The 25,636-nt window shown below is 39.8% G+C and overlaps 1 protein-coding gene across 4 annotated transcripts in view; it reads right to left on the reverse strand.

The window, feature by feature from the left end:
* INVS (inversin) overlaps positions 1 to 25,636 on the reverse strand; it is a 161,885-nt gene that overhangs the window by 43,693 nt on the left and 92,556 nt on the right. For 3 of the 4 annotated variants that reach the window (XM_027615153.2, XM_027615150.2, XM_027615151.2), the window contains exons 8-12: positions 23,899 to 24,070; positions 18,013 to 18,168; positions 17,342 to 17,571; positions 13,422 to 13,528; positions 3,914 to 4,126 (exon numbers count right to left, since the gene is read on the reverse strand). In XM_027615153.2, the coding sequence (XP_027470954.1) occupies positions 3,914 to 4,126; positions 13,422 to 13,528; positions 17,342 to 17,571; positions 18,013 to 18,168; positions 23,899 to 24,070 (878 nt within the window). Of the gene's footprint in view, positions 1 to 3,913; positions 4,127 to 13,421; positions 13,529 to 17,341; positions 17,572 to 18,012; positions 18,169 to 23,898; positions 24,082 to 25,636 lie in introns of all 4 variants that reach the window. The other variant, XM_027615154.2, reaches the window with a different exon arrangement.

The raw sequence follows: 25,636 nt of genomic DNA on the forward strand, positions 1-25,636 counted from the left end.
ATGGGATGCGCCTGCGTCGCCTTGGCCAGGGAGGTGGCAGCAGCAAAGACTGAAGTTAACATTCTGATTTTTGTTCCTTAAAGCAAAAACCAAAGCCAAAATTAAACACTGACTCAGATCTTGAGAAATAACTTTTGAGAAATAAAATTAAATGAAATCAGTTTCTTTTCTATTTAAATATTTCCCTTGGAGCTCTATGCCACAAGGACTGTAGGAGGTGATGGCTAGATTGTCAGAAATTTGTTTACTTCCAATAATGACACCTGATAAAGGAAAGACTGTGACCGAGAAAAAGGAAGGGAGATTATAAGTTCCCAGTTCGGGCTATCTCAGACATTATCACAGTAAGCACAGCTCCCATGTGAAAGGGTTTTTAAAAATGAGCTTCAGAAACTAAGCACTAAGAACAAGGAGGCAGCACCTTCCACGACAGTGACGCTAACCAGGATAACAACTAATGGGGGGTGGCGGGGGACTAGATGGCTCAGGCATCCCCTCGCCCTTTCAAGCCGTCACGGCTGGGAGTCACAAAAGACCTAGTTAGGAAAAAAATATCATAAGACCCTCTTTAGGCATGTCCTGATGTGAAAGCCCTTCCTCTGTAGAGGAGATCTTCTGACAAATGGATTCCTGGTTCCCGGCTCTGCACTGACTCAGCAGAGCCTGTCCAAACTCTCAGCCCTGGGCATGTGGCCTCTGGGCAGGACCACAGGCAAAGGAGAAGAGGGAGAGGCTGAGATCATTAACAGTGAAGATTCGGCGGTTTCCACAGACCTGGAGAGTGCCTACGAGTCAGCTGGTCTAACTTGTCGCGTCTCACAGATGAAAAAACCGAGACCCAGAGAGAGAAATGCTGTGTTCCACCACAGACCTTCTCTTCTGCTGGGAAGGGAGTCTGGGGACTCCAGGGCTCCCTCTCTACAATAACAAAGTAGAATGTATTTGGACTAATAGGCTCCTTTTTTGGGGGGACATACAAAGTCAGTCACGTTGCCTTTGTAGAGTCCCACCTCATATTCAGGTAGGTATGACTTCAAATCCTGAAAACAGATTCTCACACATTAAAATTGGAGTTTATGAAAACATCAGAGAGAAGGCTAAACGATGGTCCAGCCCTTCCAGAAAGTATTTAACTTGCAACTCAGGATAATTAGCCATGTGTAATACCCATGTAGAGTAGTCTCTACTTTTATAAGGGTGCAGGGAACTTTTATAAGGCCTGAAAAGGAGGCACGTAGAGAGGCTGTAGGTTAAACTGGATTCCTTGGCAAAAGTGAAGAGAAGAGAGCCTCATCAAGAGAACAGTGCAAGATCAAATTTCCTAGGATGCCACAAACTGCCGCAGCTTCACTCACAGAAACTGAGGTCTTCCTGTTGGTCTTAACTACCCAACGATGCCATTATGGTTAGGATCCCAGTTCATAGTGGTATTTAACTTCTCATTAAAATGGTTTGTCCTGCCTTTTATTATTATTTTATTTTATTTTTTTTTTTTTAAGATTTTATTTATTTATTTGAGAGAGAGAGAGAGAGCGAGAGAGCACATGAGAGGGGAGAGGGTCAGAGGGAGAAGCAGACTCCCCGCCGAGCAGGGAGTCCGATGCGGGACTCGATCCTGGGACTCCAGGATCATGACCTGAGCCGAAGGCAGTCACTTAACAAACTGAGCCACCCAGGCGCCCCGCTTTTATTATTATTTTAAATTATTATTTATTACACTGATGCTTCCCCCTTGTGGGCAAGATGTGGAAAGTTTCAAGATTTGGAAACATTCAAGGAACAGCCAGGAAGTTACCCATCAAGAATCTTCCTGTTGTCTCACCAGAGGTTTTGGTATTTACGCCTACTGGTGCAACACTCTCCTGCTATTTAAAGTACCCAACGGGAGTTCTCATGAATTCTCCGAGGAGCCACCGCTCTTCCTCTTCCCCTAAGCAGCCTGAGGTGATCTCTGAAAATGGTTCGCTATTCGCTCAACCCAGAAAACCCTCCAAAATCATGCAAATCAAGAGGTTCACATCTTCGTGTTCACTTTAAGAACATGTGAGAAACTGCCCATGCCATCAAGGGTATGCATACCCGAAAAGCTACCAAGTACCGCAAGGATGTCACTTTGCAGAAGCCATGTGTGCCATTCTGTCATGACAATGGTGGACTTCGTAGGTGTGCCCCGGGCCAAACAGTGGGGCTGCACACAGGGTCGGTGGCCCAAAGAGAGTGCTGAAGTTTTCCCGCAAATGCTTAAAAATGCAGAGAGTCGTGCTGAATTTAAGGGTTTAGATGCAGATTCTCTGGTCATGCAGCACATCCCAGTGAAAAAGCCCCCAAGATTCAGTGCAGAACTTACAGGGCTCATGGTCGGATTAACCCACACATGCACTCTCCCTGCCCACCATCGAGATGATCCTGACTGAAAAAGAGCAGATTGTTCCTAAACTAGAAGAGGAGGTTGCACAGAAAAAAAGATACCCCAGAAGAAACCAAAGAAACAAAAACTTATGGCCCAGGAGTCAATTCTGCAGAGAATAAATGCAAATGAAAGTAAGTAAGGGAGTAGTAAGTAAATAAATAAGTAAAGTACCCAACAAAGGTATCCACGAGGAAAACCAAGACCTAATCTAAAAATCAATCATTTAGATGTGGTATATATATACAATGGAATATTATGCGGCCATCAAAAGGAATGAAATCTTGCCATTTGCAACGACGTGGATGGGACTGGAGGGTATTATGCTGAGCGAAGTAAGTCAATCAGAGAAAGACACGTATCATATGACCTCACTGATATGAGGAATTCTTAATCTCAGGAACCTACTGAGGGTTGCTGGAGTGGTGGGGGTTGGGAGGGATGGGGTGACTGGGTGATAGACATTGGGGAGGGTATGTGCTATGGTGAGCGCTGTGAATTGTGTAAGACCGATGAATCACAAACCTGTACCTCTGAAACAAATAATACATTATATGTTAAAAAAAAGAAGATAGTAGGAAGGGAAAAATGAAGGGGGGGAAATCGGAGGAGGAGATGAACCATAAGAGACTATGGGCTCTGAGAAACAAACTGAGGGTTCTAGAAGGGAGGGGGGTGGGGGGATGGGTTAGCCTGGTGATGGGTATTAAAAAGGGCACGTTCTGCATGGAGCACTGGGTGTTACACGCAAACAGTGAATCATGGAACACTACATCAAAAACTAATGATGTAATGTATGGTGATTAACATAATAAAATAAAAAAATAAATAAAAATCAATCATTTATGGTAAAATAATCACAGTGTATATATAATAGGCACAAATGATTATTTTACACATTCTGTATCATTATCCAAAAAAGTGTGAGGTCCTTGAAGCAAGCACTTTGCTTTTTTAGTCACTATTTTCTTCAAAGGCTCCAGCCATGACTTTTGTATGTACTGTAAGAATTCAGTCAGTATTTCTTGAATAAATTACATTAGTCAGAACAGATTTGTTAAGGAATAGGTGGGGAGGGCAAGTTATTCACACAAGTTGGTTGCTTTAATCAAATCAAAACCAGACACTACTAGTGAAGTAGGCTAGATACTGCTGTCAGTTTCCTGTGGAAGGGCAGGAAAGGTAGGAGGGCGAGCAGGTATGTCCTTGCAGCTTCCTGTAGGTACCCTCCCACCCCCACTCCTTGCCAGGGTGGCTGTGGCCGGCCGAAGTATGTCCCTCCATTGGAACATCAAGGGCTAACCTAGAGGAACAGCCACCGAGCAGAGATTAGGTCTTCATCCTTCACTGCGGCCGCTGGGCTCTGCAGTCCCAGTGATTAGTAGGGGGAGGTGACATGGGTCCAGGGATCAGCATTATTTCAGGTCCTCTCCTGACTGCCCCTCCTGGCTGCTTCCCCACCTGCCCCCTTCCACCCTGATTCCAATCCCCACAGCTCCAACTTACTTGGCAGCGGCATCTTTCCTCAACTGTTCATGCTTCATGAGGAGATTTTTCCGGTCCCGGAAAGCTTTTCTGACCTTGTACCCTTTGTAGACCGCCTGGATTTTGAAGGCGGCGATGTCTTGTATGGCTGCGATGGACAGGGCACCGTGCTCCAACATGAACTGGATCACTTCATGGCGCTCGCCCAGCAAAGCATAGTCCAGGGGAGTGTACCTAAAGCAGGAAGGTATTTTTTAAGTGTTGGAATGTAATTTGAGGTACACTTAAGCTGGCAATATTATGCAGCAGAAGGAAATCTCATTCTGGGATGGGGACTGTTCCTCAGGCAAGGCTATGTTCTGTGCGCCAGGGCTGTTCCTTTTTTCTCTGAGGGGACAAAACAAGGGTGGAGCCGGGGTCAGGTGCTTTGTGTTGCTGACCATGATGATTCCTGAGCTTCGCTTGCTGGCTCACAAACTGGGGGCTGGAGGAACACATGGTCACTTTTCTTCTCCCCTGGGTACCAAATAATACCCCACTCTGATCTGAAAAAATACTGTGGATAATATCCTGTGGGTTTCATAGTTTAAGCCCAGGACTACTGATAGTTAATGCTTATGCAGTAAAAAAATACATCTCCAAATGGAGAGATTTAGTCTATGATGAGGATGGCCCTTTAAATCAGAAAGCATAGATTATTAAATAGTGTTGGGACAACTGCATAGCCATCTGGGAAAAAAAAGATTCTTATATGACATTTTATATCAAAATGAATTCTGGATGAACCAAAGACCTAAATATAGAAAAAGAAACCATGAAAGTACTAGAAGAAACCATGGAAGATTTTTTTAAAAATTGGGACGGGAAGGTCTTTTCTAATAAAAATGATACAAAACTCAAACCATAAGAGAAGAATGATAAATCCAACTATATAAAAAGAGCAAAATTTTGCAGGGCAAAAAACCCCCAAAACAAAGATAAAAGATAGTCCCCAGAATAAGAAATACTAATACTCCTAAATATACAGAAATATGTTCAACTTCACTCATTTAAGAGAAATACAAATTAAGACGAATGAAGAGAGTACTTTAATGATCAGATTAATGAGGATCAGAAAGTTTAATAACACACTGTGCTGGCAAGGATGCAGAGAGACAGGCTCTCTATGTGCTACTTTAATCTTTAGAGTGAACAATTTAGTAATATCTGTCCAAATTATTCATGCATCTGCCCTTTGACAGGTCCCTTGCAGGCATATATCCCACAGACCTGCTCTCGTGTGTGAGATGTTTTCTATACAAGGATATTCACAGAAGCACAGTTTGAAATAGTGAAAGAGTGGAGATGACCTCAGTATCCACCAATAGAGCACCGCTTACATCAAGTACAGGCCATTCGTGTGATGCAGTCTTCTGTGTGATGCAGCCTCAGCACAGCTGTGGCACATGAATAAATAAGGAACAATGTCCAGGATGTCTTGTTACATGAAGAAAAAGAAAAAAAAATGAAGCAACGGAGCAGTACTGGGGCACCTAGGTGGCTTAGTCGGTTAAGTGTCTTGACTCTTGATTTCAGCTCAGGTCATGATATCGGGGTCGTGAAGTAGAGCGTGGCAACGGGCTCCACACTCAGCATAGAATCGGCTTAAAACTCTCCCAGAAAACCCAAAAGACTCCACTCCAAAACTGCTAGAACTCATACAGGAACTCAGTAAAGTGGCAGGATATAAAATCAATGCACAGAAATCAGTGGCATTCCTATACACCAACAACGAGACAGAAGAAAGAGAAATTAAGGAGTCAATCCCATCTACAACTGCACCCAAAACCATAAGATACCTAGGAATAAATCTAACCAAAGAGGCAAAGAATCTGTACTCAGAAAACTATAGAATACTCATGAAAGAAATTGAGGAAGACACAAAGAAATGGAAAAACGTTCCATGCTCATGGGTTGGAAGAACAAACATTGTGAAGATGTCAATGCTACCTAGAGCAATCTACACATTCAATGCAATCCCTATCAAAGTACCATCAAGTTTTTTCACAGAAATGGAACAAATAATCCTAAAATTTGTATGGAACCAGAAAAGACCCCGAATAGCCAGAGGAATGTTGAAAAAGAAAAGAAAAGCCGGTGGCATCACAATTTCAGACTTCAAGCTCTATTACAAAGCTGTAATCATCAAGCCAGTATGGTACTGGCACAAAAACAGACACAGAGATCAATGGAACAGAATAGAGAGCCCAGAAATGGACCCTCAACTCTATGGTCAACTCATCTTTGACAAAGCAGGAAAGAATATCCAATGGAAAAAAGACAGTCTCTTCAACAAATGGTGTTGGAAAAGTTGGGCAGCCACATGCAGAAGAATGAAACTGGACCACTTTCTTACACCATACACAAAGATAAATTCAAAATGGATGAAAGACCTAAATGTGAGACAGGAATCCATTAAAATCCTTGAGGAGAACACAGGCAGCAACCTCTTCCACCTCAGCCGCAGCAACTACTTCCTAGACACATTGCCAAAGGCAAGGGATGCAAGGGCAAAAATGAACTATTGGGACTTCATCAAGATAAAAAGCTTTTGCACAGCAAAGGAAATAGTCAACAAAACCAAAAGACAACGGGCAGAATGAGAGAAGATATTTGCAAATGACATATCAGATAAAGGGCTAGTATCCAAAGATCTATGAAGAACTTAACAAACTCAACACCCAAGGAACAAATAATCCAATCAACAAAAGGGCAGAAGACATGAACAGACATTTCTGTAAAGAAGACATCCAAATGGCCAACAGACACATGAAAAAGTGCTCAACATCACTCGGCATCAGGGAAATACAAGTCAAAACCACAATGAGATACCACCTCACACCAGTCAGAATGGCTAAAATTAACAAGTCAGGAAACGACAGATGTTGGTGAGGACACGGAGAAAGGGGAACCCTCCTACACTGTTGGTGGGAATGTAAGCTGGTGCAGCCACTCTGGAAAACAGTACGGAGGTTCCTCAAAAAGTTGAAAATAGAGCTACCCTACAACCAAGCAATTGCACTATTGGGTATTTACCCCAAAGATACAAATGTAGTGATCTGAAAGGGTATGTGCACCCCGATGTTTAGAGCAGCAATGTCTACAATAGCCAAACTACAGAAAGAGCCTAGATCTCCATCAATAGATGAATGGATAAAGAAGATGTGGTATGTACACACACACACACACACACACACACACACACACACACACACACACACATACACACACAATGGTATATTATGCATCAAAAAATTGAAATCTTGCCATTTGCAATGAAGTGGATGGAACTAGAGGGTATTATGCTAAGCGAAATAAGTCAATCAGAGAAAGACAAGTATATGATCTCACTGATACGTGGAATTTGAGAAACAAGACAGAGGATCAGAGGGGAAGAGAGGAAAAAAATGAAACAAGATGAAACTAGAGAGAGAGAGAAACCACAAGAGACTCTTAATCTCAGGAAACAAACTGAGGGTTGCTGGAGTGGTGGGGGGTGGGAGGGATGGGGTGGCTGGGTGATGGACATTGGGGAGGGTATGTGCTATGGTGAGCGTTGTGAATTGTGTAAGACTGATGAATCACAGACCTGTACCCCTGAAACAAATGATACATTATATGTTAATTAAAAAAAAAAAAGACTCTCTTTCCCTCTGCCCCTCCCCCCAGGTCTCTCTCTCTCTCTCTCTAAAATAAATAAATCTTTAAAAAAGCCCAGAGCAGAGGTGCCTGGGGTGGCTCAGTTGGTTGGGCAACTGCCTTTGGCTCAGGTCATGATCCTGGAGTCCCGGGATCGAGCCCTGCATTGGACTCCCTGCTCAGTGGGGAGTCTGCTTCTCCCCCTGACCCTCCTCCCTCTCATACTCTCTGTCTCTCATTCTCTCTCTCTCAAATAAATAAATAAAATCTTAAAAAAATAATAAAAAATAAAATTCTTTAAAAAAAAAAAGCCCAGAGCAGTATTATGGCATGTCCCATTTGCATGAAAAAAGAACATATCCCTCTATGCTTATCTATGTAAAATATATCTCTAGAAGTTTACCAAGAAACTCGTGACAGTGACGTCCATGGGGAGGACGCTGGTTGTCTCAGAGGCAGGGGTGGGAGGGACACTTAGTTTTCATGCCTTTTAAATTTTGTACACTGTGCATACCTTTTTGACAAATATATTATTTAGAAAAGATGAGTTGTATTGTCAGATGGTTATATATTTTAATCTCAACTGGCTACTTTCTAGATGTATAATTTCAGGCAAATTCCTTTCTTATAATATATCTTTTCTATTTTTGGAAATATAAAATAATCAGATAAATACACAGACGAACATAACAACGGTCATCTATATTCCCACCCTTAGAATTAACCAGCATTTGGGGCGCCTGGGTGGCTCAGTCGTTAAGCGTCTGCCTTTGGCTCAGGTCATGATTCCAGGGTCCTGGGATCAAGCCCCACATCGGGCTCCCTGCTCAGCGGAGCGCCTGCTTCTCCCTCTCCAACTCCCCCTGCTTGTGTTCCCTCTCACTGTGTCTGTCAAATAAATAAAATCTTTAAAAAAAAAAAAAAAAGAATTAACCAGCATTCTTCTCTTGGCAGGTATATTATTTTTCTTAAATGATTACTCTGCAATAATGACACATATTTAAAGAATTCAAACAGTACAAAAAATACAAAAATTGAAGTAAAAAACAAAACAAAACAAAACCCCAATTCTACCTTCCAATCATGGTAATGCTGTCACTTCTTCACCCACTTACCTTTCGTCATTGCAGACTTGGCATGAGGAGGAAAGGAAATAATAAATATAAAGAGATAACACTGCCTGGCATCAAAGAAGCAATTAGTAAATGTCAGCTGCTGTCGTTCTTATGCTAGGACACCTTTGCCGCAGGGCTGGTGACACCACAATCATGCATCACTATCATTCCCATAGGGCCCAAACCAGTAGTGATGACCACCCAACGGTGGCCAGGGGTCTGAGTCCTGTGTAGGTGGCTGTTACTCATCCAAAGCAATCAGAGGTTTTAGGAAGAAATAATCAGCTGATTTATGAGGTGGAAACACTGATGATTATACAGATGCATGATTACACAAAGAAAATCATTCGGTGATGATAGAAATTTTCTGTTTTCAAAACTCACCTGACAGTCATACTCAGACATAAAAGGAGGAGATTTTTCAATATAAGCAAAGGGTGATTTAGTCGCTTCTAGAAGGAAACTGAATTCAGGAAGAAGTCCCAAATGGTAAAATGAAGAAACTCATTTTAGGACATCTCGATTTGCTGCTACTGTCCAGGGACCAGAAGGCCATAAAGTAATGGTGCCTACATAAACTTTAAAACATTATTTCTAAGGAGACGGCATCCTGTAAATTCAGAAGAACTTAAAAATATTTCACTATATATTCTATTTAAAAATTTATTATTATTTTTAATTTTAATTCCAGTGTTGTTAACATAGAGTGCTAAATTAGTTTCGGGTGTATAATACGGGGATACAGTGATCAAGTGTGATCACTCTGTATTCTAAAATGTCTTTCATGATGTACTCTCCCCAATGGAAAAAAAACAAAGAACTCCACGATAGTAGAGCCAAATGGAAATTTAGAGGTCATTTAGTTTATCTCCTTCCTTTTATAAATGAGTCAACAGATCCAGAAAGATTAAGCAACTTGCAGAATGTTATGTAACTAGTTCCCTGCAGAACCCAGACCTGAACTAAGACCGCACGACTCCCTGTTCAGTCATCTGTCCATAGCACATCTACCAGTTCTTGAGTATAAACCTCCTACAGAATGAAACTGCTTCTCAAACCAATGTGCAAATAACATATGTATTTAGTAAGCTTGATCATCTTTTCTATAATTACTAATATGTAGCGTCTCTCACACAGTATACAAGCAGGATTATCAAAATCTGGTTTATGAAAGTAAGGCCCGACCTCTGCCTTTACTAGATCTCTCAGGGCTTCTGGATGGAAAATTGCATTTCAAATATTTTAAATACCTTTATCATGGAAAAACTATGTATTTTTATTATGAGAAACTTCAAGCATAAACAAAAGTAGAGAGAATAGCATAACCATTTATATGCTCATTACCCAAATTTAACAAGTAGCAACATTTCTGCCACATTTGCTTCCTCTAACCCCTTCACTATTATTTTTGCTGAACTGTTTTAAAGCAAATCCTAGAACTCCTCTATTATTTAATCTCTCTGCATTTCAGTACTCATCAATAAATAATATGGACATAAGCACAATGTCATTATGGTATTAGCAAAATTAACAGGAATTCCTCAGCAAAATCTAGTACCCATTCCAAATACAAATTTCCCCGATTTTCTCAAAAATGTCTTTTTTTATAATTGGTTTATTCAAATTAGGATTCTCCATCAATTTTTGATTCAGGGAAACACAGTCCAAATATCTAGAAAGATTTTAAGACTGAAGTCTATGCCTTAGTGTTTAGGCACTGACCGTATTGTAATTATTCCTACTGAGTCTTTCTTCACCCCAAATTCAATTTAGAAACATTCAAGTACTGTGAATATTTCCATCAATGTCGGAGTGTGGCTGTCAGATAGTTATTGACTGAAAGCCAGCAGTAGTTGGCAAAAATCATGTCTATACAGTGCACATCAAGTGGTTGGTGTCAATGCATGAGAAGTAAAAATTAGCACTACATTGATGATAACCAGTCAAGAAACAATGTAGATGGAGACAAGATACAAGATACAATTGGACTTGCCAAGCAGGACTGGTCTGATGGGATGAGTGGAATGCCTAAACTGGAATGTCAATAACCATGAAAGGCAGCACCGGGTTCTGACATTTGTACATCAAGGTGCATTGCTGATGAAACATCAGAGGAGACTGGGATATTGCCACTGTCCATCTTCATCTACAGATTGGCAAGTACAGTTAGGAGGATTTTTCCTGCGGTCTTTTGGTCTGTAATTAACATATGCTTACTCTAGGAGGCAGGAGGCACCTTAATTCAGACTCTTCCTTAGGCCTAAAATTCAAGTCTTACCATAAAAATGGGATTTGAATTACAAAAATAAATGTTTTTTTATTGTTTCCTAAGAAAACAGCAGTCAGGCAGTAAATACTGTTACAGAATAAATCCTTTATTTTATTTTTTTTAAAGATTTTACTTATTTATTTGACAGAGAGACAGCTAGAGAGGGAACACAAGCAGGCGGAGTGGGAGAGGGAGAAGCAGGCTTCCCGTTGAGCAAGGAGCCCGATGTGGGGCTCGATCCCAGGACCCTGGGATCATGACCTGAGCCGAAGGCAGACGCTTAACTGACTGAGCCACCCAGGTGCCCCATAAATCCTTTATAATAGAAATAAATCACCACTAGTTCTTAGGATTCTTAATCTTTCCCTTTTGTATTTTTTTAGTGTTTCAAAGAGAGAAATCGTCTGCTCTCTCACATATCTGCTTTAATGTCAAAACCTCAGCTCTGAGGATTCTGCTTGGCATTCCAGCTTCCTTGAATGTCTAAACCTCTAAATCTTCGAGTCTTTTTGGTTTTACAGTTGTCATTTGATGATAATAGAGAGAATGAGTTCTTTATAGAACCCCTCTCAAAGTAAGACATACTAGTCTGATTTATCTAATTCTGTATGTACTCAAAGAATTCCAGAAGTTTCTAATGCAGGTATGTAGCAGGGGATGCTACTGGGAGCCTGGAAGCATCAACTTAACAATGCAACAGTTCTTTACTGAGCATCTACTTCCTGAAAAGCACTGTGAACAACACAGAGATGACAATGATCTTCAGGAGTTCTCCGCTAATATGGAAGACAGATTAAATAAAATTATAATATAAAGTGAAATGTGCCAAGTGCTATACGAACTCACAATGTAGGGGAGAACATCGTTTGGAACACATGCCTCTGGGATCAGGACAATCTTCTTAGGTGAGACTCCATTTGAGGGGAGGAAGGACATGACAAACAATTACGTTAGAAATGTGATTTAGGGAGGCTACTTTGGAAGCAGATGAACTGAATGAGGGGAAGTTCGAAGGGAGGAAAACAGCGAGGAGGCATTCCGACAGTCCCAGGAACACGTCAGAGGGCAAGATTTACACGACGGTGCTGGTAACGAAGAGTAGGTGACAGTGGGAACCAAAGAGAGACACTGAGTCTGAAGGACAGATTTAGAACTCACCAGCCCCCATGTGACTATCGAAGCCTTGGTGGTAGGTCAGAGGGCCCAAGGAGATGGGCTGGGAGAAAAAGGCCCAGACCCTGAAGAGTGTTTATATTTAAAAAATAAAAAATGGAAAAGGAGCCGAAATAAATGGAGAAGGAGCAGATGTGACTGGCAGAGAATCAGGAAAATATACTGTCACAGAAGCTTAGAGAAGATACAGTCTCAGTAAGGTAAAGGAGGGGGGTCAACAGAACCCGGTGATGCAGACAGGCCAGTGAGAGGAGACAGAGGCGCTGACGGAGGATTTATCAGTCTGCCAGTGACCACTCAGCACGGTTTCAGCGTCCGTGGGAGGATGGAAGCCAGACTGTAAAAGCACGACCCACGAGCAAGAGGAAATGGGGCAGTGCAGATAATCCAAGAGAAGGAGGGCTTTACAGGCAGAGAAGACAAACCTCAGACCTCAGAAAATAACAGGTGGAGGCCATCATTAATGGGGAGAGGTTCTGAAAGAAGTGGGAGAGATGAAGGGGTTCAGCCCAGAAAGGAGTGGGTTTTCTGAGGCAGATGGCCTAGAGAGAGTCCCTCCTTCTCCACAAGGTCTCCCATCTCCTGAAAGAACTGGTGGTAGCTATGGGGGCGGGGGGGGGGGTTGGGACATGGTGTCACAGCGGGAGCCACTGCAGTTCCAGCATCCACGAATGACGACAACCAAGGCACAGACCTGGCTGGGTGGAGCTCAGGTGTGGAAGTCTCATCACAAACTTGGTTGTCACCTACAGGTGATCAGAATCTTTTTAGATCCAAGACCGCCAAGAATCTCTCCTGCTTAGACTTCATACTGTGTCTGGTCCTTTATATGGAGCCTGGGCCCTTGGGCATAACTCCAGCCTAGCTCTGTGAATCCTGGGTTATTCAGTCACCTCACCTTCTCCTTATTTCTTCATGCCACATGGTGGCACCTCGGTCCACTATCCTGTTCATCAAGAGAAATGTCTTCAACATATGACCCGTTCCTAGGCCTGGTCCATTAGGACTCCCCTGATGTTATGCCAGCCACAAGCCACAAGAATGTCTTTCCTCATCTGTAGTTTGTGAGCTTGCCAGAGGTAAATCTAAAGTTCTGAATAATTTTTAATCCCATGATTCTAAATCAACACTACAGGGAACTTTGCTCTTTTCTTCTCATTTAGGATTTCTTAGTGTAGCATTTCCTTATGAGTATACTTAGTACTTCTGAACTAGTATCTCAACTTGAGGTTTTTTAATAGAGCAGAAAGGCAGTGAGTTGAACAACAATACATTCTTTTTATCAACAGCTTACCTTTCTTCATTGTTTTCCATCTGATTAGGGAAAGCAGCAAAGTCTAGTAGTAATTTAATGGCATCAAGGTATCCGTTGTTACAGGACCAGTGCAAAGCTGTTCTTCCCTATAAGCACGAACAAAAATCAGGTATATCTGGAATAGGTATTTTTGGACACATAGTTATTGATGCTAACTCAAAAATACAAACGATGCTCCCAAATTGCTTAATTATAAAAAGGGAAAATATTTCTCCACTCAAATACACAGTGGAGAAAATGGATGGTATCTTAACTAAGTGATCAAAATTAATACCATGTTAAGAGGCACCATGTGTTTCCAGAGGTGATATCCTGAGAAGGATTCAATATCACTTGTATAATACTCCAACCAAAAATGTAAAACTTCAATCTAATTATGAGGAATCATAAGGCAAACTCAAAATGAGTGAGATTCTACAAAATAAATGGCTGATATTCTTAAAAGAATTCAGTATCATGAAAGATAAAAAAGGCATGAAGCATTGTTAGATATACAAGAGGGATATTTTATAGTTTTAAAGGAGTCAAAGAGGAAGATACCACAATCCTAAATCTGTATGCATCTAATAACACAGCTTTTAAATATACAGAACAAAAAAATGACAAAATTAAAAGGGGATATGGTCAAATCCATAATCAGTGAGAGATTTTCAACCCACCTTTTATAATAGTTCATAGAACAAATAAATGAAAGGACAGTAAAGATATAGAAGACCTGAACAATACAGTAAAAAACTTTGACCTAAGTGATACATATAAGACATTGCATCCAACTATGATACAACCAGTATTCTTTTCAAGTGTACATAGAACATTTACCAAAATCAATCATATGCTGGGCCACAAAGAAAGCCTCAAAGGACTTTGAAGAATTAAAATGATTCTGAAATAAAAGAAAATAATTGTTATTCTGTTTTTAGACCACAGTAGAGTTTGAGTTACAAATCAGTGTGGTAGACAGAATAAATGCATGCCTTTGCAAAGATGTCTATGTCCTAATCTCTGGAATCTGTAACCCTGTTCTGTTATTGGAAAGGGGAAATTAAGATTGTAGGTGGAATTAAGTTTGCTAATCAGCTGACCTTCAAGTGGGGAGATTATCCTGGATTATCTGAATAGGCCCAATATAAGGATTATATGGGGAGGGAGAGAAGGAGGGAGGCAGGAGGGCGGGTGTTAGAGTGATGCAGTGTGAGAGAGACTCAGCCAGTCACTGCTAGCTTTGAGGATGGCAGAATGGGACCATAAGCGAAGGAATGAGGGCAGCATCAAGAAGCTGGAAAACGAAAGAAACAGATTCTCCCCTAGAGCCTGGAAAAGGATTGTAGTCTTGCCAACACCTTGATTTTTAGCCCAGTGAGACCCATTTTGGACTTTTAACATCCAGAAGAGTAAGATAATAAATTTGTGTTGTTTTAAGCCAGTAAGTTTGTGGTAATTTATTATAACAGCAAGAGGAAACCAATATAACCATTTACCAAAAGAAAATGAGCAAATGCCCAACTGTTTGGAAATTAAGCAACACACTTCTAAATAATCTATGGGTCAAATAACAAATCAAAATAGAAACTAGAAAATATTTGAGCTGAATTATAGTGATGGTAAAACTTATCTAAACTTTTAGGATAAAGTTAAAGCAGTGCTTAGAATAAGCATGCTTAAATATATATACTGGAAATGAATATTGAAATAAATCAATGATTTAAACTTTTATCAAAAGAATCTTTAAAAAAAATAGTAAATCAAACCCGAGAAAAGTAGACGGCAGGAAATAATAAACACCAATGAAATAGTAAACAACTTAAAATATAGAAAATCAACAAAGAAGTAAGTCCTTTGAAAAGATGAATAAGATGAAAAATGTTTTTAAAAAGAAAAGAGACAAAGCACATTACCAATATATGAAATGAATAAGAGGAAATCACTATAGGTCCTACAGTCATAAAAAAGGTAAGTGATTATATGACCAACTTTATGCAAACACGTATGTTAATAAAATGGATACATTTCTCAGAAAATGCAACTTACCAAAGCTGAAAAGAAAATAATTAGAAATCTGAATGGTCTTGTAATTATAAATGACCCTGAATCAGTTATTAACACCTTTTACACAAAGAATACCACTAGACCAGATGACTTCACCGGGGAATTCTTCCAAACATTTAAGAAAGAAGTAATACCAATGTTACACAAATTCTTTAGGAGAATAAGAGGAACTACTTCCTGACTCTTTTTAATTCACCATATTAACAGCAAAGAGGTGAAAAATCATGTGATCATCTTGAAAGATACAGAAACAGTATCTGACAAAAATTAAACAGCTAATTCTGAATAAAAAAACCCCAATTCTTAGCAACTAGAAATATAAGGGAACCTATAGCAAATACCATATTCAATGGTGAAATATTTCAAGCTTTCCCCTTGAGAAACCAGAATGAATTAAGGATACCAACTATCACCAATTCTATTCGACATGGTATTGGAGGTATCAGTTAGTTCAATAAGGCATACTATTCACAAATGATATGCTGTTTATGCAGATAATCCAAAATAGTACATGAAAAAACTAATGGAACTGGAAAGTAGCTTAGTATATACTACTTCTGTAAGAAACCGGCAACTTGTAAAAACAATGTAAAAGGTACTACAGATTACAAAAGATTCATTTCTAATAACATAGATACAAGGACCATATTTCACATATTTTTCATTATGTTACTTTTACAGATAGGAACAATCTTGATAAATATTTATTGAATGAATTAATAGAAAATATATTTTCTGGCTTGGAAAACATAATATGCTAGTATGTTTGAAGACAATGTAATTGAAGTAGCAAAAAAATCAACACTGGCTAAACTGAGAGAAGTCAATACAATACTACATAGCTGGGAAAGTGGAGATTAACCCACATGGTTTAGAAATCCATTCAACAGGGGCGCCTATGTGGCTCAGTTGGTTGAGCGGCCGACTCCTGATTTCAGCTCAGGTCATGATCTCAGGGTCGTGAAATGGAGTCCTGAGTCAGGCTCCGTGCTCAGTGGGGAGTCTGCTTGGGATTCTCTTTCTCCCTCTCCCTCTGCCCCTCCCCCTACTCAGGTACACACTCTCTCAAATAAATAAATAAATAAAATCTTAAAAAAAAATCAGTTCAATAGTATATATCAGAGCCCAATCACATTCATATACCAATAATAAATAATCTCACTTAGGGGAAATTATTCTAAGGAAACAATAAAAAAAGTTAAATGCACAGCAATGATCAATGAAACATGATCTATAATAATGAAAAAGTACCCAGCCATAGGAAGTTACTTGATTCTAAAATTGGGGTTACGGGCATAGTTTGGACCCTGACTTCCCACAACAACCCTGCTGCTGTTGTCACCTTAGGGTATTTGGGTAAGCTCCATGAGCTTCAATTTTCTCACCTGTAAATGGGAATAATAATAGCAATTCCTTTACAGAGTTGCTGTGAGAACTGAATGAGTTATTAAACATAAAGCTCCTAGAACTTTGGAAAACTCAGCACCTATGATTATGCAGAAGATTATACACCAAATAAGAAAATCATGGTGATGATTTGAAGTGAACAAAACGTGGTTTCTGAAATATCATATATCTATATGTAAACACATACGTACACACATACCATGCACATATATCTTATGAAAGTTATAAAACTATTCCCATTCTGTATTATGACTTTGTTATGGCATATATGGGTATATACACAGAATTAGAAGGAAAACAGAGAAAAAAAACCTCATTTTTAATTAACAGGTAATTTTAAGTGACCTCTTTATTTGGTAAAATGTTTTACTTTATTTTAGATAATGAAGAAGAAATACTCTAAACAACTGGGTGCAAACAATATAGAAAATATCTAGATTTTCTACCTCTTTGTCTTGAATGTTAGGGTCTGCATTATTTTCCATGAGCACTGCCATGCAGTTGATATAGCCGCCGTAAGCAGCACACTGCAAAGGGGTTCGTCCTGCATAATCTTGCACATTTGGATTGATCTTATTTTCTATCAATATCTGGCAAACATCAGCATTTCCTCCCAGTGCTGCCCAATGTAGAAGAGAGTGTCCATCTTGATCGACTAAATCTACCCTCGCTCCACCTGAAAAAGCAAAAATATAATGAAAATGTCCAATGATCAAAAAGAAGTCTGAAAAATATAACCACAGTCCCTTAAATGCTTTACTCTCAGCAAAATGTTGTCATGTACACTATCTACTTCAGATTTTTACAATAAGCCTGTAAGTTGGTCAGGGCACGAGTCATTTTTCTCTTATACGAAGTAAAACTGAGGATCGGGCAGGTGAAGTGGCTTTTCCAAAACCACACAACTGCCAACAGGCAGAGCTAGGACTGGACCTCCGGTTTCCTGGTGCGCTTGCATGTGTGGTGTGCGCGTGTGTGTGTGTGCACACATGCGGCGCTCTTCCCTACATCCTTCCACCCAGGTGGCCCTCTGCTATGTAAGCTGTGTTTCAAACAGTGCCTGCAAGAATTCCTACCTTTTGAGAGTGACTTAGTAGGAGCACTCTTAATGACCAACCTTTTATAAGTGTCTGAATCACATCTTTGTGTCCCATCTCACAGGCTCGGAAGAGTGGAGTATGCTTCATGACATCAGTGGCATCTACTTGAGCATTATTTTCCAAAAGTAGCTTCACGGTGCTGACATGGCCAGAAAGGGCAGCAGCGTGTAAGGCTGAAAAGGGAGCAAAAGAAAGCAAAGAACTCTTTGATAACAACTTCACCTTTTCCTTATTCTAACTGTGCATGTTTTCTTCTTCTGATGTCCTCATCATTTTGGCTAAATGCAATTTAATCTTTTTTTTAAAGATTTTATTTATTTATTTGAGAGAGAGAGTGCACACATGGGCGGCGGGGGGGAGAGCAGAGGGAGAGGGAGAAGCAGGCTCCCTGCTGAGCAGGGAGCCCGATGCAGGGCTTGATCTCAGGACCCTGAGATCATGACCTGAGCTGATGGCAGACGCTCAACCAATTGAGCCACCTGGGTGCCCCTAAATGCAATTTAATCTCAAGGATTCTTTATTGTTCACTTCTATAGATTCCAGTCTTCCTTTTTAGTCATAGGTACTACTCACACTCTCCCCCTGTCCATCTACCTTTCTTGTCTCACTGTTTCTTCCTTTCCATCCTGATGGTCTGAAATGCTTTCCAAAAAACGACAAAGAGCAATGATTTAAATGATGCAGGCAATTCTGCCCACCACCCCACTCGATAAGCATATGCCCGAGGGTTGGTGTGATGGGAAGTGTCAATCCACTGGTCCTTCAGCTGCCGAGCCGCGCTATTCCTGCCGGCGGTCTGCGCACCCATGTGGTACTGAGGGTATGCACAGCCCACTGCCTCGAGTGCATTTTTCATACAACATGGCTTCAAATGCAAGCCACTGATTTCCTCCGGGCCCAATTTAAGAAACAGCAATTTGTTTCAACATTGGAGAAAAAACCTGAGAAGGAATGTGGTCCCCTCTCTGGTGCCTTCATATGGGGTTTGAAAGAGTAATTTTGACTCTATGTGGGTTTCAGGTTATGCTGACCTGTGCCTGTGTTACTCCCCTCTAGTGCTTGACTTATGCCAGGACTCTGTGGATTACTTTTTAAATTCTATTTAAATACATCACTCTTTAAATTCTGAGTTTGCCAGCAGAACTGTCTAGAGGCCTGGGCCAGTTCTTTCTAAGTATCATGGCCCTATAATGCCTAGAACAATATTTCTTTTTTTTTTTAAGATCTTATTTATTCATATGAGAGAGCGAGCACAAGAGGAGGAGGGTCAGAGGGAGAAGCAGACTCTCCGCTGAGCAGGGAGCCTGATGCGGGACTTGGTCTTGGGACTCCAGGATCATGACCTGAGCCGAAGACAGTGACTTAACCACCCAAGCGCCCTAGAACAATGTTTCTTTCAATAAAGTGTGATCCATGGACCAAACCCAGGATGCCTAGTCCTGGGCATTTGTTGAGAACCTTCTATGGGCTGGGTATGAATGTGATGGTGGGAATTCAGCAGAGAACAAAATAGATAAGGTTATATTCTAGTAGGAGAAGCAAAATAAAAACTGAACAGATAAACAAGAAAGTATTAGATGGTGGTGGATGGTATGATTGGAGTAATAAAAGGTATCTTGATATGCAGAGTGACTGGGAGACCACTTTAATTGATGGTGACAAAAAGCCTTGCTAAGGAGCTGACACTGAAGTTGAGACCTGGGTCATAAAGAGACAGCAATGTAGAGATCTCGAGGGGGAGTAGTTCGAGCAAAGAGAAACAGTTAGTCCAAGGGCAGGAATGAGTTTATATGCTTAAGGAAGGCAAGGAAGCTGCAGCACAGTGAAGTAAGGCAGAAAGGTAGCGAAGGCCAGATTCTAAGTGGCCACACAGGTCCCAGTGATGAAGGGCCTGAAGACTTCACATAGGTGAGTGAGACTATTTGACTTGTGCCTTAATCAGATCACTCTAGCTGCTTTGAAGAGAATGTACTGTAATAGGTGAGAACCAGCTAACACTATTGCAGGAGACTCAGTAAAAAATGCTGATGGCTTGAACTAGGCTGGCAGGAGTGCAGACAGAGAGAAGCAGAAAGATTTAGGATATATTTTAGAGGTGGAGTCAATAGGACTTACAGGATCTGAAATAGATTTCTGTCTGTATAGTCTGGGAATCTGTATTTAAACAAACACCATTGCAATTCTTATGTGCACTTGAGTTGGAGGACCCTGATCTACATGGCTGAATGTTAGTTTGGTCCAGACAAGATTCAGAAGGGTGTGAGCGACTTCAAGTATCTTAGGTGCTGCCATGTGGAAGACAGCACAGAGCAGATCATTCACTTTGACAAATTTGGGCTCAGTGTAAGGAAGAATAGTCTGATAGGAGTTAGTTTAAGATGGAATTAGTGGGTTCTCCATACTGGAGCTATGTAACGGGAGGCTGACAGACCACTGGTGAGAATGTTGTAAGGCAGATTAAGTGTGCTACATCTATGAGAGGTTGGTGAAAGTCTTTCACATTTTAAGAGGATAAGAATACATTTGCCCCAAAATGAAGCTTTATAAAACACTCATCATATAAAACTGGTAAGAGTTGAGTGGTTCTGACTAAAGCAGGGGTGGAGGGTTACCCACTTAAGTACCTGCCCCCCTCGACAACACTTCAGCCCTCTATAGAAACCTGTTGTTCTGAAGAATATGGTTTGGAAAACCCTGGACTAGATTTAATTTTAACGTACTTTCTAATTTTAAAATTCTACAATTCTGTGATGTAGCATCAGTATGCAATAAATACTGTTCAGATGTCAATGTTAAAAAAAAAAAACAAACACCCCACCACAAAATCCCAATTAAGCAAATGATAGAATTCATTTTCTTATTAATTGAAATTCCCCATTTCATTGCCTTTACATTACTTTAAAATAACCTTAGATTTAAATACTGTTGCTCTCTTTGAGAAGGTGTCACAAATTTACATAGGAGCCCTAATTTTTTATTTAACTTTTTGTTATGGAAAATTTCAAACATATTCAAAAGAAAAGACAATAATCTAGAGAACTCAATATAGCCATTCCCTAGCTTCAAGGACGATCAGCAGATGCCCGGTCTTGTTTCATCTAACTGCCAGCCATTGTCCTCACTTCTAATTGGTTTGAATAAAATTCTAGAGTCATATCCTTTCATTTGTAAATATTTTAGTAAGTCTATCTAAAATACAATGATGTGGGGTTTTTTTGTTTTTGTTTTTTTACACAACCACTGTATCAGGCAATGTCTATTTAGGAGACAGAAACCATGCCAGATACTTTAACAGAGAGAGTTCAAAATAAGGAATTGTTAGCTATGGATCGAAGAAGGAAAAAGCAAAAAAGGAACACTAAGGGATCACAGAGGTGGTACATGCAGAAGAAAACCGGCAATTCTAGGGCCAGGGGAACGAAAAGAAGAAGATGGAATTATTAAAACTTAAAAGCCTAGAAGAGGAGCCCTGTGGGGTGTAAACTCAGACGTCTGAGCAGGGGCTCTGCTTGGCTGGTGCTGGTGCCTCTGAGGAGGGTGCTCTGGGGCTGGTACTGTGAGCGCTGGAGAAACTGCCAAGTGAAATTAACTGTCGCCACTGGAACAAACTATCACTGCTGTGTTGAAGAAGACCTACTAGGGTGATGCTGACAGGAACAGGAAACCAAAATGAGAGTAGTAAGCAAACAGGAAGATGTGATCCGGTTCTTCCAGCTTTCCAGTTTCCCTCTACTGCCCCTATGGGAGGGTTCTAACATGGCACCTGCTGGCAAAGGGGAAATGAGAGTCCGCAGAGCCCTGGCTCTGGCACTGCAAAGAAAGGCTAATCTCATTATCATACCTAAAAAACATGCACACAAATTCTGTAATATCAAATATCCATAAAGTGTCCATACTGTCCTGACAGTTTTATAATTTTTTTTTATAGTTTATTTGAATCAAGATCCAAATAATGTCTGTACGTTGCTGTTGATGAGAACTCTTTTTTTCATGGGAAGGAAAAACAACCCTGTAGGGGGATGATGGAGAGAAACTCACTTTCAAAGAGGAGAAATGTCAGGAAGGCATGTCTGACATATAGTAAAATCCCCTTAGGAGAAACAGCCAGGGAATTAATGAATCTGAGAAGAATTTATGTCTGAACTCCAACCATGGTGCACATCAGAAAGACACCTTTGGTCAAAAGGATGGAAGTATCCTTCCCCATACTTTATTAAAATACATGAAAAAGTCAAACTAAAGCAAAGCTAGTGAGAAAGTGAAAGTCTCCATACTAATGGAAGTCTGACAAAAAATGAAATGTTCAGACCATTTATAAACTCAGGGTCCTACATGTCTGCACTATACCCTTAAGAACCTTAAGGTCCACTGCGAAGCTTTGATAAAGAAATACTTTTGATGGTTAAAGCTTTTATTAAAATTGATATTACCCAAAAACTCTTTAAAAAATAATTTAGAAGGGTGATGGCTTAGGTATAGGGAGGGAGATTATTAGGTATAATCCTGCTCCCCACCAAGTGTTGCATCAGTAGATTTGGCGGCCGAGAAAAATCTTATCCAGGACAACAGATAGGTGTAAGTGGCTCTACTATGTTTCAACAAATAAGAAAACATAACATCAAGAAGCCTGCAGCTGAGTTTTTATTCTGTGTTGTTGTGCTATTGTGTGATCTTCTTTCTTTTTCGGACTTGCAATTAGGATATAGTACACGAGGTAGAGACTTTCAAGTTGACAATGAATGCTAAAAAATTCATACCTCTCTTATTAACAAATGCACAAAGTGCTCTCTTATTAGAAAAAGAGATTGAAAGAAGCATCTACTGAGAGCTTTTGATGCAAATCTAACATGAAGCTCTGAAGCTTCGCTCTCGAAGGGAGCTTATCTCTAAAATGGGAGATTTGGGAGGAGGGAATGCTCTTCAAATCTGAGAAAAGAGCATATCAAAGAAGACTGGTGAGAACATACTTAGATATGTGCATTCCTTAAAATATAATTCTAAATTTTTGTTTTCTTTTTTTTAAATCTTTTTTTTTTTTTTGACAGAGAGAGACACAGCGAGAGAGGGAACACAAGCAGGAGGAGTGGGAGAGGGAGAAGCAGGCTTCCCGCCGAGCAGGGAGCCCAATGCAGGGCTCGATCCCAGGACCCTGGGATCATGACCTGAGCCGAAGGCAGACTCTTAACAACTGAGCCACCCAGGCGCCCCTAATGCTAAATTTTTGAAAATAAAATTGATAACTACTAAATATACATAGTTTTAAGTACAGGTTTATTTATTTATTTTTACACAAAGATTAATAAGAAGAGTTCCTATAATTACGTCTAAGGAGTAACCAGAGTTTTATTTTTTTAAATTTTATTTTTTTAAAAGATTTATTTATTTATTTGAAAGAGAGAGCAAGTGGAGGGAGGAGGAGAGAAAGAATCCCCATGGGAAGCCTGACGCAGGGCTTGATCCCAGGACCCTGAGATCATAACCTGTGCAGAAATCAAGAGTCAGATGCTTAAGTGACTGAGCCACCCAGGAGCAACCAGAGTTGGTTTTTTGTTTTTAATTTTAAATTTTTATTTAAAATCAATTAATTAGCATATAGCATACTATTATCTTCAGAGGTAGAGTTTAGTGATTCATCAGTTGCATATAGCACCCAGGAGCAACCAGAGTTTTAAACCAAATACCACCATTCACCTGGTGGAAACACAGGCTAATTTTAGCCATCAAACCTGGAGGAAATAAAGATTTTGGAGTGATATCCTGGTAGCCTAACCTTAAAAAGGACAAATGAAAGTTAAACAATATTAGAGTAGGAACAATGATTTCAGGCACTACTGTACAAGTTTTAGGGCACCTATTCACTCTGGGACCCAAAAGAAAGCAAACCCAACATGTTTGCCGCTTACCTGTACCCCCATACTTGTCTGCCATGTTAATATCAATGTCAGATTTTAAACTCAGCATAGTCCTCAGGACATCATCACTGCCTTTTCCAGCAGCCCACATAAAGGATGTTCTTCCTTCGAGGTCTGAATCATCTTTCACTGAAGGATGTTTTAAAAATACTTTAACTGTTTCCTGTAAGAAAACTTCATTAAAAAAAAATTGAGACAAGACGGTAGCGTTCGCTATGGTAATAAAGCCAGTGTTATATGTGACTTCTGCTAAGACACAAAGTATTTTCCCCCTGATTTTGAATCAAATGAAATTATCTTTTTATGACTAATGAAACTACAATTTCCACTGAAAGTAACAATCCTCTTTTTTTATATATTAGTTTTAGTTTCCTATGTGTTTAGTTTCCAAACACATAACCTAACTTAGCTCCCTCATTCAACATCCTCATAATTGAGAATGATCATCCTCAACCAAGTTTTAAAATTTCATAGGTCACTCTTTGATAGATAAGTGACAGTTAAACTAACAAGTATTCGGTGTCATGAGCAACATTAAAGTTTAGGTTTTCTTGGACATTTTATATGCAGTGACCTGTATACTCAGCCATACCTATAGAAGTGGTTAATACATTCTCTTGTTGTGGTTTTGTTACTATTATTTAAAAAAATTTAATGCATTTATTACATTATTATAAATTTAATTATTTATTTAATGCATTTATTGCATTATTATTAATAATGATGTGTGGCTACTGAGAAATACAGTGTTCAATTCATTTAAACAAATATTTATTTAGCAATTCCTATACGCAAGGTCCTTCCTCTATGGAATCACACAAAAATTCGGACCCCACAATAATTCTAATAGTGCCTGACAATTTTATTTCTTTATTTTATTATTTTTTTTAGTTTCAAGTTTTTATTTACATTCCAGTTACTTAACATAGAGTATAATATTAGTTTCAGTAGACTTTAGTGATTCATCATTTATATACAACACCCGGTGCTCATCATAACAAGCGCCCTCCTTAATGCCCATCACTCATTTAGCCCATCCTTCCCCCCACCTCTCCTCTGGTACCCCTCAGTTTATTCTCTATGTTAAGAGTCTGTTTTATGGTTTGTCTCTCTCTCTCTTTTTTTTCCCCCATGTTCATATGTTTTGTTTCTTAAATTCTACATGAGTGAAATCATATGGTATTTGTCTTTCTCTGACTGACTTGTTTCACTTAGCATAATACTCTCTAGCTCCATCCATGTTGTTGCAAGTGGCAAGATTTCATTAATTTTTATGGCTGAGTAATATTCTGTCACATATATGCCACATCTTCTTTATCCATTCATCAGTCGATAGACACTTGGGCTCCTTCCATAATTTGGCTATTGATAACAGCGCCTAACAATTTTAATGGGAGCTAATAGTCACAACATTTTAAATTGTTTCTTTCTTTGAGCCTCAGATGCTTACAAACTTTTAGGGAGATCATGGTAACTTCTACTTGAATGGAAGTAAAACAGATTCAGGAAAAGAAAAATTCTGGAGGCTGTGAGCTGGCCAAAAATGTATAAAGTATTGATGCTCAATACTCTAAAGCAAGAAGAAATTTGAGGGCTCACCTAATGCAACCCTTCATTTTCCAGATGAACAAATTTAGGTTCAAGGTCATACAAACATTGGTGGCAGATATAGGAGTAGAACCCAGAGCTCAATCACAGCACTTTTCCACTGCACACATTGCTTCCTAGT

Source organism: Zalophus californianus, chromosome 13 (genome assembly GCF_009762305.2).
Source record: "Zalophus californianus isolate mZalCal1 chromosome 13, mZalCal1.pri.v2, whole genome shotgun sequence".
Taxonomy (NCBI): Eukaryota; Metazoa; Chordata; class Mammalia; order Carnivora; family Otariidae; genus Zalophus; species Zalophus californianus.